General features: G+C 39.8%; 1 protein-coding gene across 1 annotated transcript; it reads right to left on the bottom strand.

Annotated features, from left to right (window-relative positions):
* Positions 1-1,096: 1,096 nt before the first annotated feature.
* On the bottom strand, positions 1,097-8,571 carry dusp19a (dual specificity phosphatase 19a). The gene is made up of 4 exons (XM_085134635.1): positions 8,294-8,571; positions 6,553-6,599; positions 6,245-6,397; positions 1,097-1,691 (listed from the first exon to the last, which is right to left on the bottom strand). The coding sequence occupies exons 1-4, from the start codon at positions 8,517-8,519 to the stop codon at positions 1,491-1,493; spliced, it is 627 nt and encodes a 208-aa protein (XP_084990761.1). The 5' UTR covers positions 8,520-8,571; the 3' UTR covers positions 1,097-1,490.
* Positions 8,572-14,533: the final 5,962 nt, after the last annotated feature.

The raw sequence follows: 14,533 nt of genomic DNA on the forward strand, positions 1-14,533 counted from the left end.
AAGGTGATGTAGAGTTCCAATCTTAGTGAGCTCAACCTCAAGGTCAGAGGTCAGGTTTTCTGGAACTCTTGTGAATGCCGTTGAGATTAAGGATTCAACTAGGTGGCTAAGAGTTATGGCTACGGTGTACCACTGGCAACTGCCAATTTGACCAGCTAACACTTACTAACACCGCTTCACTTGCAAGTAATTTCTCTGTTAGGAACCTTCCCACACAAATTTAACTGTTCAAAGGCACCAATACACTGTTTTGTTTTCTCATCCAGCAGCTGCAGTCTCTCCACTGTGTGTGCACAAACAGGTAGTTTTGTAACTACGAAAGAGCCATAGGGAAAAAGGAGGTCTGACATCATCATTTTTTAGCTGTGAAAGTTTTATAAATATTAGTGCAATACACATACAAGTCCAGCCTGTAAAACAGACCTAGCATTTTGAACTTCTTGTGTTTTGGTGTGATTTTGTATTATTGTTTATGTCTTAGGCTCATTAGTAGTCTTAAGTTTAGTCTGTTTTGAGTTTCTTATATTGGTGTGTCTCTGTCCTCTGTGTCCCTCTCTGTATGTTTGTGTTTATCTGTACGTGAGTGTCCTTGTGTCTCGTTTCCCTTTTCTGTTCCCATGTGCCCCTTCCTCGTGTTCATTCAATGTCTCTCCTGTCTGTCATGTTTATCCATATTTCCCCAGCCCATCATGTCTCTGTCTCTCTCTCTCTATGTCTCGTGTCCCTTAACTGTTTCCCCGTCCCACTCGTTGTCTCCTTCCGTTATCTCCCTAGTCCATCTTGTTTCCGAGTGTTTGCCTCCCAGCTTCCGTGTCATCTGTCTAGTGTGCGTCATGTTCAGTTTTGTTTCCCCGTCTCGTTAGTTAGATCACGTTCAGCTGTGTTCCCTCCTGTGGTTTGTTCCCTCGTTTGCCCTTGTGTGTATTTATGTCTGCAATCTCCCTCATACCCTGCTGTGTGCTCTGTTAATTGGTTTAGTTTCCTGTATTCTCTAGTTCACTTTTTTTTTCTACAGGTATGACAAAAAAAAATTGTTACTGTTGCTTCCATATTCAAAGCAATAACTGCAAAAAAGTTACAACAAGCATTTCTGTTTCAGTCATTGACATCTGTATTCACTTATTTATTTATTTTCAATTCTGGTTAGAAATAACACTCTGGAGTTTGTGGCTGCCCACCACTCCGAAACAATAAGGATGGGTCAAAATGAATTTCCCTCAGAGATACAAATCTAAATGACAGCATTCAAGCACAAAGACATTGCCCTCAAAAATAAAACACAAAGACGTAAATCATGCCTCAATGAAGAGGAAAGAGAGAAAACACGCTGGAAATTTTGATGAATAATGAGTTTATAAGTTTAATTGGATGGTACCTCTGTATAAGCCACCCCTCTTCTCCTTAAAAAAACAGACCATACATTGTAATTATCCCAAATATATTTTTATACTAAAGTATTTTAATTAAACTAACATTTTTGTCTTTGTACTTCAGGACCCATTCATTGCTGGTGTTTTGTAATTCCGCAGTTGTTCCAGGAAGCCGGGGTTTGGTGAGGAGGTGGGCCGAGCTGATTTGACCAATGAGAGGGCAGCATCAAAAGACTGGCCATCGCATGACATCAGGTAGCCAGTGACCACAGCGGGTGCACGTGACACCCCGGCGTTGCAGTGGACCAACACCACGCCTTTCTAATGGAGAAATGCACAAAAATAATAATATTAAAACCACATCCTTTATAAAAGATCAATATTCCATTCTTTGCCACTTGGGGCAAAATATCCTAATAAGGTCATGTTGTGTGTTTCTTATTTCGTAACAGTCCTCATCCATAGGCAGTGTTGGGAAGGTTACTTTTAAAATGTATTCCACTACAGATTACAGAATACATGGCCCAAAATGTGTTTTGTAACGTATTCCGTTACGTTACTCAATGAGAGTAACGTATTCTGAATACTTTGGATTACTTAATATATTGTCATGCTGTTTACAACTACATGAATGTGATTTATTACTATTACTGAAGGTCCGCGGCTTGTAGCCGAAAACTAGCTTTACTTTGTTGTCTGGGTCAAGTTTGCTAGCGAGAGACAGAGAAAGGCTGCTCCAAGGGAACTTATTGTTTCAGAGGAAAACACAAACATTGTGTACAGTCGAGTCTTAATAGCTTACTTACAACTGGGCTCATCGGGCACTCTTTTTGGCTGCAGTGGTTATTATTATATTTACATGCTTCCAACTCCCGTTTCTTCTCGATGACAGCTCGTACTTTTCCTTTTTCTCCCTCCTCGCTCACAGACACATAGCGAGTATGGCAGTCCATTCTCCCTGCAGCACGGACTACACTGCCCATGATGCTACATCCTTTAGGGCTATGGCTGTAGCATTCTGCCTAGCTTAGCACAACAACAAAAAGGCCTCTCTCACCCAGGGGAAACATAGTCGGAGAGAGAGCAACACCCTGTAACCATGGCAACCATAACGCTGCCTGGAACAACAGAACGTAGCTGTCAAACAAAACCTAAACAGTCCTGACCCGCCACAATATGAATCAGGAAAATACCGCCGTGTAATCCATTTATTTCAACAAAGTGACTGTATTCTAAATACCACCTTTTTAAACGGTAACTGTAACGGAATACAGTTACTCATATTTTGTATTTTAAATATGTAATGGCGGTACATGTATTCCGTTACTCCCCAACACTGTCCATAGGCATGTGGGGTGATGAAGGCACAGCTCCTGTTTGACACTCTTTCATCTTTGCCCACAGCTTGGTTAAGTTTAGCTTCTAAAAACTACTTGATTAGTATCTAATTGTGAAAAAGTAGTTCTCATAATCCCTAGGTAAATGGTAAATGGTAAATGGCCTGTATTTGTATAGCGCTTTTTACTAGTCCCACCTAGGGACCCCAAAGCGCTTTACACACCCAGTCATCCACCCATTCACACACACATTCACACACTGGTGGAGGCAGCTACAGTTGTAGCCACAGCTGCCCTGGGACAGACAGACCTTTACAGGCCAACATCCACATGTTGTTGCTGTCTACTTTCACTTGGGACAGTGTTTTAAAACAATCTTTATTGTGTGTTCCTCTTTCAACTTTGTGGTGTTGTTGGTTCTTTGCCCCTACCACAAAGAACATTATAGACTATTTATAAAAGATCCATATTACATTCGTACTTCCATTTTCTTCAGCTTATTAAGGCCAGCGAGGCGTTACCAAGCCAGCCGATAGATGTAATCTCTCCAACATCTTCTGGGTTTACCCCAGGCCCTGCTCCTGGTAGAACACACTTGAAAAAAGGTCACACAGGAGTGGTCCAGGAGGGGTCCCAAATCGCTCAATCAGGACAAGATCAAGCTTGAGGTCTAAAAAATAAAACCGGTGTAAAATTGTCTTATGCTGTAATGCTTTTACCTTTGGAAGTGAAGTCACACCTGAGTTGAGCACTTTCTAGTAGTAGTAGGAGAAATAGGCTTTGTTTGGGCCATTGCCCCAACACTAATAATGCCTGTAGTGCAACCCAGTGTGTGATTTTTCCCTTAATCCTTAGTTTGTATGTTTGTTTGTCTGTTGCACTTAAAAACACCAGTGAATCATGTTCACAGACAGATCCCTGGTCAGTTTTCTCCTTATAACTTCTTCTAAAAGCTTTTGTATTGTAAACTCGGACATGGTGGCAACAAAAAGGGCCATGATAACAGTTTCATTACCACAGACCCCCGTCTTGTTTCATGATCTCATGTTCTTGAAGTATTTAATGTAACATGCTGTAAACTAAAGTGAGATATTTTTTTTGTCATTAACTTTAACAAACAGAATTTAAATATTATGTCATTGTTTTGTTTTGTTTTTAAATCTACTCATTTGAAAGAAAGAACTTAATCTTGGCACCTTATTCTTTGCATTAGAGACAAGAAAATTAATATTAAATTATATTCACTGACAGAATATAATTCTAATTAAACATCTCTCTCTGTCTGTTCTTTCGCTGTACTTGTTGTTGTTGTTTTTAATCATATTTAATTTTGACTTTTCCTGATTGACCACATTCAAAACAGCAGATCAGAGCCTTTGTTTTGACGTCAGGATGTCCAGACTGATCTTCACGCTCCAACGAGCACTTTAGTTAATGGGCTTGTTTGTTTGTTTGTGTCTTTGGATGCACATTAGCTTCTCTTTTGCAGTCTGTATCTTCCTTCTCATGAAAGGTGTACACCATAAGCTGTGTCTCAGTTACCAGGCTGAGCACTCACTGGTCAAATCAGCTGATTTGACCAACGTGCAGAGAAACAATGGGCTATGGTGAAAATGTTGCAGTTCTCCATTAAGACTATTTGAGTTTTTTTACACATTCAACAATGTTGTAAAAAGCTGACCTCTTTATCAACCAAATTTGAACAAAGATTTCTAAACAGGTACAAAATTACAAAAACAGTCATTAAAGTCTGATTTGATGCGTTATGTGGATTATTATTCTAATCTAAATCATCAGAATATGTGATATTTTATATTGTCTCCAAATTATTAGCAATCAGGGGAGAAAGAAAGTACTCACTCTGGCATGCAAAAAAAATATTTTCTTTCTCCGGGTTGGGTTTTGGGATCATCATAGATGATGAATTTGAGACAATTTTGAAAAGGAATTTCTCAGAAAATAAAGGTCATAATGCAAACTCTAAAGTAAAGTTGGTATCAATTAAGTTACATTAATTTATATATTTGTCCTGCAGTCATGAACCCCGTCACATGATGCCTTTGTGGCTGTTGCTGTCGCCATGACAGCGTCCATAATCGAGCGTCATTACCAGCCAGATGGCCCACCGAGTAATTTGAGTCTGCATTTCAAAGTAAAAGCATCAGTTTGATTATCGGAGCTGGAATTACCACACACAGAAACATATCATTATGAGGATACGCATACACACAGACACGCGCACGCACACACATAGACTTCCTGTAATCAAACACCTCTAATGACTTTGTAATGACTCTGTGTGTGTATGTGTGAGTGTGTGTGGGGGGGGTGTCATGTTAAGGTGAGTCGTGAGCTTCGCTGCTAAAAGCTTGTATGACACTGAGATCTGATCTGAGAGCAGTTGAATAAAACATGACCAAAACTAACCATCTATTATTTAAAACCAAGGATGAGGCGACAAGGAGAGGAAACACAACGAGGTGACAAGGAGAGGTTACAAGGTGAAGAAGTGTTGAAACATTTGTAAGATGTTAATGCATCCCTCAGTTTAAAACCCTTACATCTGACTGCTTGATGCCATAAGCTAGTTAGTTTGCAAAGAGGAGGACAAAGGAGGGGGGAACAACTAAGCTGTAGTGCCTCTTCACTTCACTGTGCAATACCTTTTGTTAATAATCAGCGGTGCAATAGACTCCATACTTGAAATGTGCAATTTACTTGTATTTTTATTTTTATCTTTATTCCTATTTATTCTATTTATCCCCTTTGTATATTTTATCTATATATGTCTTTGTATTTATATATGTGTATATATATATATATATATATATATATATATATATATATATATATAATATTCTGTAACTCTGTAACTTCTGTCGGTGCTGTGCTTTTTTGGAAACCAAATTTCCCAGAGGAACCCACCCGAGGGATTAATAAAGTTTTATCTAATCTAAAGTACTTCATTCGGCAAAAATACCCAGCTCTGCTGTTAATATTGCTTAATAGACAGTTAATATAAATATTCATATTAATGTGTATACCATGCCTATTCATCAATATTTCTTTTTAAAATTTATTTCTCTCTATTTAATCATCTGTAATAGTTTTCAAAACATGCAGTGTAAAAGCCACAGACAGACAGCATGTAGTTAGCAATGAGATCACATGTTAGTTATGTCCTTTAGCATTTATGTTTATCTAACTAACTAATGTCTATAGCAGCCATTCCCAAAGTCAACAGAGCTGCAGCCCCCTTAAAAAACAGAAACTCCCATGGGGCCCATGCAATCTTAATTCTTGCTAATGCTACCCAGTCATATGAAAAGTGTTAAGGCCAATGTGTGACCCAGCTCCCACTGGGAGAAATTATAGGACAAATAAATTTCAGAGTAAAAATAAATGTAATCAATATTACTAATCACCTCCTAATACTAGTTTTAATTCACCTTTTATATAGATACATTTATTTATGTAACTCACATGTAACTTAACATTAACATTAATAATAAACACATGCATGAGAAATTATGTCACCTCAGTCTGAGCCTGCTGGATGAAGTCACAGCATTCCTGGAGGTGAGGGAGGAGATCGGTGTCGGGATGATCCAGAATACTGACAGTCTTATAGATGAACAGGTCCGGGAAGACATTCTCCACCCCAAAGGCCACATTCAGAATGTGAGACACCTGAGGAGGATAACGTTTCACTATCACTATACTTGTATTCATAAAATGAAGCTTACCTATGACCTACACAGTCAGAGAAACAGGAACAGAAACATAATTTTGCTTTGATAGTAGTGACTGAAACGAACTCCTTGCTTGTAGGAAAAGAAGCTCACCTTGTGTTTTCTCAGCGTGCCAAAGTCATGTGCAGCATCCTGAGAACCTGCACACACACATACATAAAACTAGTTAGTGTGTGGTTTGACTCTCTCCAGGGTGCCAAATGAAAAACCTGCTGTGTGTATGCCCCAGCATCTACTGCAGGTCATGGGGTCATCAATGGTCTCCCACTAAATCAGTGAGCTCTGGGGTCACGTCTCCTCCCGTCCCTCGCATGTAGGGGCTCATGTTACGAGCTCAGTGGTTATCGGCACTGCTGGGCCGAAGGGGACATCCAGGACAGGACAGGGAGACACAGGGAGAGGAGATGGGCTCATCTGCTTATTTTTCTTGCACTTCCTAAATTCATATCTAGGTGTTTGTTCTGCAAGTGCTAAAAACTAATAATAAATATTGAGGATAATTGTATTTATACATTGTAATTTTCAGTCAAAGCAAAGCCTCTAAAAGGGGAGCACTTCCCCCTAGTACCTTTGTATTTTTTTTTTCAAAATTAGTTGGCCTTTGTGTTGCTCCAGTCTCCAGGAGTTGCTATGTGGATTGAGTCTTTCTTGGTGTCTGTTATTGTAATCCAATATTGGCTCTACAATGTTGAATCAGAGCTCGCTGGAGGCCACATTATCCATTACCAGATGTGATGGCATGACACACATGGTAAGCTCCACACCTCACCACCAGTTGATTCATTTTAGTTTAATTTACAGTCACTACTTTAAAATATTCTACTTATTGTTCAATATTGTTTCTTTATTAAATGTATCTATTTTTCCATCACACCTTCCAATGTTTATATGGCGTGCACACATATTAACCTTGCAAGGTCAAAGTTCTGTTTTATGTTATATTAATACATCTTTCTTTGTTTGAGTTACCTGGGGGTTGGCTTCTCCTCCTGTCTGGCAAAAGGTGTGGCAAAGGGCTGGGAGACCTGAAGTACCACTGACAGCCTAATTGGATTGCACCACATGCTTCATTGCCTGGGGGGGGGTGTTTCATGTTTGTTTAATTGTTTTGTATTAGTTGGTTATATGGCAGCCATCTTGTTTTCCCCCGTGTGTGTCATTTAGTTTAGCTAAACCAGTATTTAAGTTCCCCATGTGTCATTTCAGCAGGTCAGTTTATCTTATGTTTGTTTGAGGTTTTGTTAATTATTATCTTCAGTTTAGTCTATTGAGTTGACCTCTTTTATTGGTCTGCCTGTTTAAGTTTTGGCTTTGTTAAATATATTTTCATATTTTTGGGTCAATAAAACCCCTTTTTTGAATTAAAACCATCTGTGTCCTTCATGCTTTACTGCTTGGTCCCTGACACCAGACTTTTGTCTTTCATGTGGCTGAAGCTCTTTATGACTCAGGTATAGCTGTATAGGAACAGCTTAAGTTAGCTGCTGTTTCTGTCCTCTAAACCTCTCTCTGTGTGTAGAGTCACTGATGGTTGATTCATCTAAAATTGTTTCGTTTTTTTAATTTCTTCACTTTTTTGGCACAAGCTGAATAATCCCGTTTCCAAAGAGACACAGAATCTCTGTCTGTTTCCATATCCTCCAAACACATCCTCCTCTATCACCATGTTTTCCACTCACCTCAGCTTTTCACTTGGCTGTCCAACAGAGGAAAATGCCAGTAAAATGCTGAACCCCTTTTAACCTAATGAAGTCACAGCCTAGTGGTTGACAGTGGTCATACTCTTCAATATTTCCAGGTATTCAGACAAGCGTTATTTGTTTGGGTTACTCACCCAGTAGAAGGAAGGGCTTGACAATGCCAACCTGCAGGTCCCAGGAAGTGTCAGGGACATATCCCAGCATCTTCTCTGAAGGGGGGGCGGGGTCTTCGACCACCGTGATTGTTGAACCCTTCCAAGTCTCGATGATGCGACGGCCACTCAGTGAGGTCACACGGGTGCACTGCTTCCTCAGCCGCATCCGAGAGAAATTGTGGATCTCCTCGGTCAAGGACTGCATGCTCAGACTGACCTGGACTGCACCTGAAAGATAAATGTAAATTCATATTTCAAATAACTCCATGTCATCTGTTTAGAGAACCGGATGTGTACGAACGGGCTTACAGTTTCCTGCGATCTGAGGCAAGCTGTTATGTAAAATTCCTGCATCATTTTAGAAGAATAGAAAGCACATTTTTCCAAGCCATTTAAAGGGTTTACATCTTTGATGACACGGAGCGCAGAGAGGATAGCAAGATCAGAAAGTACTGACACAGACTAGCTGAATAAGAAACCACCTCCCCTTAAGTTCGCTCGTGTCTTTTGAGCTAAGGACCATAAATAAGCTCTTTGAATTTTAATTTTTAATGAATGTAACACTGTGGCTTAACAAGAAACCCCTGGATCACTTACAAGTGGTCTTAATAGCTGCTGTAAGGCTTTTTAATTAGGTCCTCTATGAGGTTTCATGTGACACTGATCTTGTCTGTCTCCCCATCAGGTTCAGAACTCAGTCTATAATCATGCTGACAGAGCACTGCACAATCATGCAATGATTCCCCAATACTCTTACATCACCACCAGTTTCTGATGTTTACTGAATAGAAAGAAGCAGCTGTTTACAGTTCATCTTTCATTTTATTTATTTTGTCTTCTAAATTATTTCATTTGGTTCATTATTTTGTCCATTTTGATCCTTATGCCCCAGAAAGGTCCAGTTTAAATTCAGTTGTGTACTTAAAACTCTGGACCATTTTGGTTCACATTGACATCATTGACTCTGGCTGTGATTATCAACCTCCATCTTTGGATTTCAGGTTAACCATATTTTCTCCAACTCACTTTGACTGTGTGGTGTGCCTCAAGGCTTTGTTATGGGTCCTAATTTGCTTCCTGTTCAGCACATAATTTGCAGAGGTACAGTTTGAGAGGTGTTATCACATCTGTTTCACTTTCCAAGTATGGCTAAACTATCTTTTCTATGCTGTCAAAAATCACAAATCTAGTAATTTCCTTTTTGTGTCCTTATGTGTGACCTTGCTGGTTTTGTCATTGCATCCTGTTCCATTTATCTTCACATGTCTACATGCACAAGTCTACAGGTGTCTTCTAACTTCACTCCTGATGTTTTCATTCATAATAGGCCGATAGCCTGATTCATTTGAAAGCCTGATACTCAGCCTTATCCACCCTAAAACCAGTTTTATTTGTTATCATCTATCGTCCACCTGGGCCTTACACAGAGTTTCTGTCTGATTTCGCAGACTTTTTATCTGATTTTGTTCTCAGCTCAGATAAAATAATTATTGTGGGTGATTTTAACATCTATGTAGATGCTAAAAATGACAGCCTCAACATGACATTTAATCTGTTATTAGACTCAATTGGCCTCTTTCAAAATATAAAAGAACCCACCCACCACTTTAATCACACTCTAGATCTTGTTTTGACATATGGCATAAAAACTGAACATTTAACAGTGTTTCCTGAAAACCCTCTCCTGTCTGATCATTTCCTGATAACATTTAACTTTGCTTTACAATAAAGCCCTCCGCAAAGCCAGAACATCTTACTATTTGTCACTGATTGAAGAAAAGAAGAACAACCCCAGATTTCTCTTCAGCACTGTAGCCAGGCTGACAAAAAGTCAGAGCCAACCATCCCTTTAACGTTAACTAGTAATGACTTCATGAACTTCTTCACAAATAAAATTTTAACCATTAGAGAAAAAGTTAATCATAATCATCTCACAGATGTAACATTATCTACAGCTACTTTCAGTACCATTGATATTAAGTTACCATCTAACTGGTCTAAAAGACACCATCAACGTGTCTTTTAGACCCCATTCCTACAAAACTGCTCAAAGAAGTCCTGCAATTTATTAATGCTTCAATCTTAAATATGATCAACCTACCTCTAATAATCGGCTATGTACCACAGGCCTTCAAGGTGGCTGCAGTTAAACCTTTACTCAAAAAGCATCTCTAGACCCAACGGTCTTAGCTAATTATAGGCCAATCTCCAACCTTCCTTTCATATCAAAAATCCTTGAAAGAGTAGTTGTCAAGGGTTCAGGCCTAGGACCAGTTCTGTTTACATTATACATGCTTCCCTTAGGCAGCATCATTAGAAGACATAGCATACATTTTCAATGCTAAACAGATGATACCCAACTTTATCTGTCCATGAAGCCAGATAACACACACCAATTAGTTAAACTGCAGGAATGTCTTAAAGACATAAAGACCTGGATGACCTCTAATTTTCTCCTTCTAAATTCAGATCAAACTGAGGTTATTGTATTCGGCCCTGGAAATCTTAGAAATATGGTATCTAACCAGATTCTTACTCTGGATGGCATTACCTTGGTCTCCAGTAACACTGTGAGGAACCTTGGAGTCATTTTTGACCAGGATATGTTCTTCAACACACATATTAAACACATATGTAGGACTGCTTTCTTCCATTTGCGCAACATCTCTAAAATTAGAAATATCCTGTCTCAGAGTGACGCTGAAAAACTAGTTCATGCATTTATTACTTCCAGGCTGGACTACTGTAATTCATTATTATCAGGATGTCCTAAAAACTCACTGAAAAGCCTTCAGTTAATCCAAAATGCTGCAGCAAGAGTACTGACAGGGACTAGAAAGAGAGAGCATATTTCTCCTGTTTTGGCTTCCCTTCATTGGCTTCCTGTTAAATCCAGAATTGAATTCAAAATCCTGCTCCTCACATACAAGGTCTTAAATAATCAGGCCCCATCTTATCTTAATGACCTCCATCCATCCAATTGCTTTCACTTATCCTTTTAAGGGTCGCAGGGGGACTGGAGCCTCTCCCAGCTGTCTTAGGGTGAGAGGCAGGGTACACCCTGGACAGGTCGCCAGTCTGTTGCTGGGCTAACACATAGACAGGAGACAACTAATCGCACTCACATTCACACCTATGGGCAATTTAGTGTTTCCAGTTAACCTATCCCCACTAACTGCAAGTCTTTGGACTATGGAAGGAAAATGGAGTACCCGGGGAGAACCGACGCAAACTCGACACAGAAAGACCCTGGCCTGATGGTGGAATTGAACTCAGGACCTTCTTGCTTCACAGCAAGGCACTGTTGCTTAATGACCTTATAGTACCATATCACTCCATTAGAGCACTTTGCTTTCTGACTGCTGGGTTAGTTGTTCTTCCTAGAGAGTATTTAAAAGTAAAATGGGATTATTGTAGGGTCTGCCTTACAATTTAAAGCACATTGAATGCGACAGTTGTTGTGATTTGGCACTGTATAAATAAAATTGAATTGAATTGAATTGAATTGAATTGAATTGAATTTGCGTCTTGATGCATGCTCAATCATCCAGGTAATTAGATCTCCAAAAGTTGATTCTGTTCGTCTGGACGTAACGTTTTGTGGAAGAAACGTTTCTTCCACAAAACGTTACATCCAAACGAACAGAATCAACTTTTGGAGAATTGAATTTTCACACATTAAATGGAAAATTCTTGTGATAACTTTTAGAATTAAGTGTGGCTGGACAGTTATTAGAGAGCTACTTCTAACATTATGTCTCCATCAGGACGTCGGGGCTATCATATCAAAATCTGCCAGTTGCTCTGCAGCCTAGACTCAAAATTGTGACTGTGGCTTTGAAGTCCCTGAACTTTGTAAACCCAACTATGACTTTAGAATCACCATTTGCATTTCTGCATGACTTCTGATCTTAAAAAAAAAAATGCCCCGGATAGAACATATCATCTAACAGGAGCTTGTCAAAAATGTGGGTTAAGAAATAAATTTCCCTATCAGGCTGAACAAAAAAATGTTAGTTATCTTTTAAAGAGGGTCCATTTCTTAATTTCCAGCTTTATGTTTAAAAACAGCCTGAGCTATGTGTCTGAGAAGACCAGGCAGGTCATGCAGATCCATCTGTGCTGTTGGCTCACAGGGACTACCTGCCCTTACCCTGACATCTTCATAAGCAAAATAACACATCTAATTTGAATATGCAAATGATTATCAAATTCAAATCATTTTTAAAAATCAACTATTTAGGTTCTGTCCACCTTGTTTTATTAGGTGGCTTAAATTTGTTTTGGATAACCTGACCTAATCATAATGTTAATTTCCTCACCTTGGAACAACAACCAGCACATACATGCTCTGTAATAACATGCATTATCTTTATACAGTACCTGTTTCCTGTGATTGTTGTAATTCAATTCAGCTTGTATTAGTTTCTCTCAGGGTAGTCTAGCTTAAATGCCAGAAACCAGAGAAGGCGAAGGATCCAGTTCAGTTTGCAGAAGAAAAACAGATGCGTCCCTTCATCATCTTTTTTTTCACAGTAGACATGCAGCGTGGTTCAGATGCCTAATACCGACTAAACCTGGTTGCCGTTAGGTCAGGAACTCCGCTGGAGGTGAGCTGCTGCTGTGTAACATGAAACCTGCTGCCTGTCTGAGTTTCACCTGTGCACTTTAACAATGACACATTTTCCAAGGGCATAACAAACAAACAAACAAACAAACAAAAAACTTAGACTTTAGCGCAATCCTTTTCATTTTTCCTGTGTACTAAATGAATAAATTCTCTTTCCTGTTTTGTTGCCTCGCTTTAATGTAGAGCACATGCAGTTAAAGCACAATGGCAAAATATATACATTTCTATATGATTATATGATAAAATTACAGAAGTAATGTCAGAATATTTTCAAGGAAATTAGTAAAGAAGGACTGGTTGTGTTGGTGTTGGATGTTGTTTCTTACTTTTTCACTAGAGGGAGCCACATATTTGCTTTTGTTAAGCAGCATTAATGAAAAACTACTTCAAATCTGTTGCAGCACCCAACGAACTGTTAAAATAGAGATCTACAGTTAGAATTAATTATCAAATGAATAATACATAAAACACAAGTCTTTCAAGGCTTAGTATTTTTTTTTTATCATTATTATTATTATTATTATTGCCTGTCCCGTTTGGCTCTTTTGCCATCAGAATTATTGTCTAAAGGCGAAGAAAGATGCCCAACGGATTTACTTTACCAAATGGACCATCCCAGCCTTGCCGTAATGGTCTATTTGATTCACCTTTTATTGTTTATTTTATTTTATTTTCACTTGCTAAATACGGGACAGACTTGACTGGGGAAAAGAAAGGGGAGGAAGAAAGAGGGAAAGAAAAACAGCGGGGAAGAGGGACGGGGATAAAGGGCAAAAAACAAAAACCAACAAAATAAGCAGACAAAAAATACATAAATCAATCACCTGGATCACCTGTTGAGAAAGAAAAAAGAGAAAACAAGCAGAAAAAAAAAAGAGCAATACAATAAACAACATCACGATGATATATGGGAATATAACAGTAAATACTAAATATTAAACATTATTGTGCAGCACGTAAGATCGACAGCACAGTGTGCTTTGAGGTAGGAGCCAAAAAGGGTGTAGTTTGTGTGTGTGAGCACCCGTGTGTACACCTGTGAGCATGAGCGCGCTTGTTTTTTAAAAGGTTCCTTCATGTAATGATCTGCTAGAGGGTGTGGGGAGGCACAGCCCCGTCCTCCAGGGCATGAAGCAGGTATGGAGGAGATCAAGACTCCAGACATCCAGAGGCCCTCAGAACACAAGAGACCAAGGAAGACCAACAGAGGGGCAGCCGTGCCACTACCCCAGAAAGAGCTGAGGAGAAGATGAGGGGTCACTCAGCAGCCGCGGAGCATAAGCCAGAGGAGGTTGCAGTGACGTGCCCGTGAGCTTTACCGGCAGCCAGCTGTACCAGAGTGACCGAGCCCCAGGCCGAGAGGCTGAGGGCACCCCGCCCCCGAAGTGGCCCGAGCGAGCCCCAGGCTCCGACAAGCAGCCACCAAGGAGTGAGCCAGTGTGTACCTGGACGCCCATTCACGGAAACAAAGAACCACCAACGCACCGATGTCTGAGGGCGTCTGTCACTGGCAGGGGAAGTGGTGGGGGGAGATAGGCCTGCTTACCTTGGAGGGCCTGAGATGTCCCCAGAGAGGTGGCGTCTGATAC

Source organism: Neolamprologus multifasciatus, chromosome 16, assembly GCF_963576455.1.
Source record: "Neolamprologus multifasciatus chromosome 16, fNeoMul1.2, whole genome shotgun sequence".
Lineage (NCBI taxonomy): Eukaryota > Metazoa > Chordata > Actinopteri > Cichliformes > Cichlidae > Neolamprologus > Neolamprologus multifasciatus.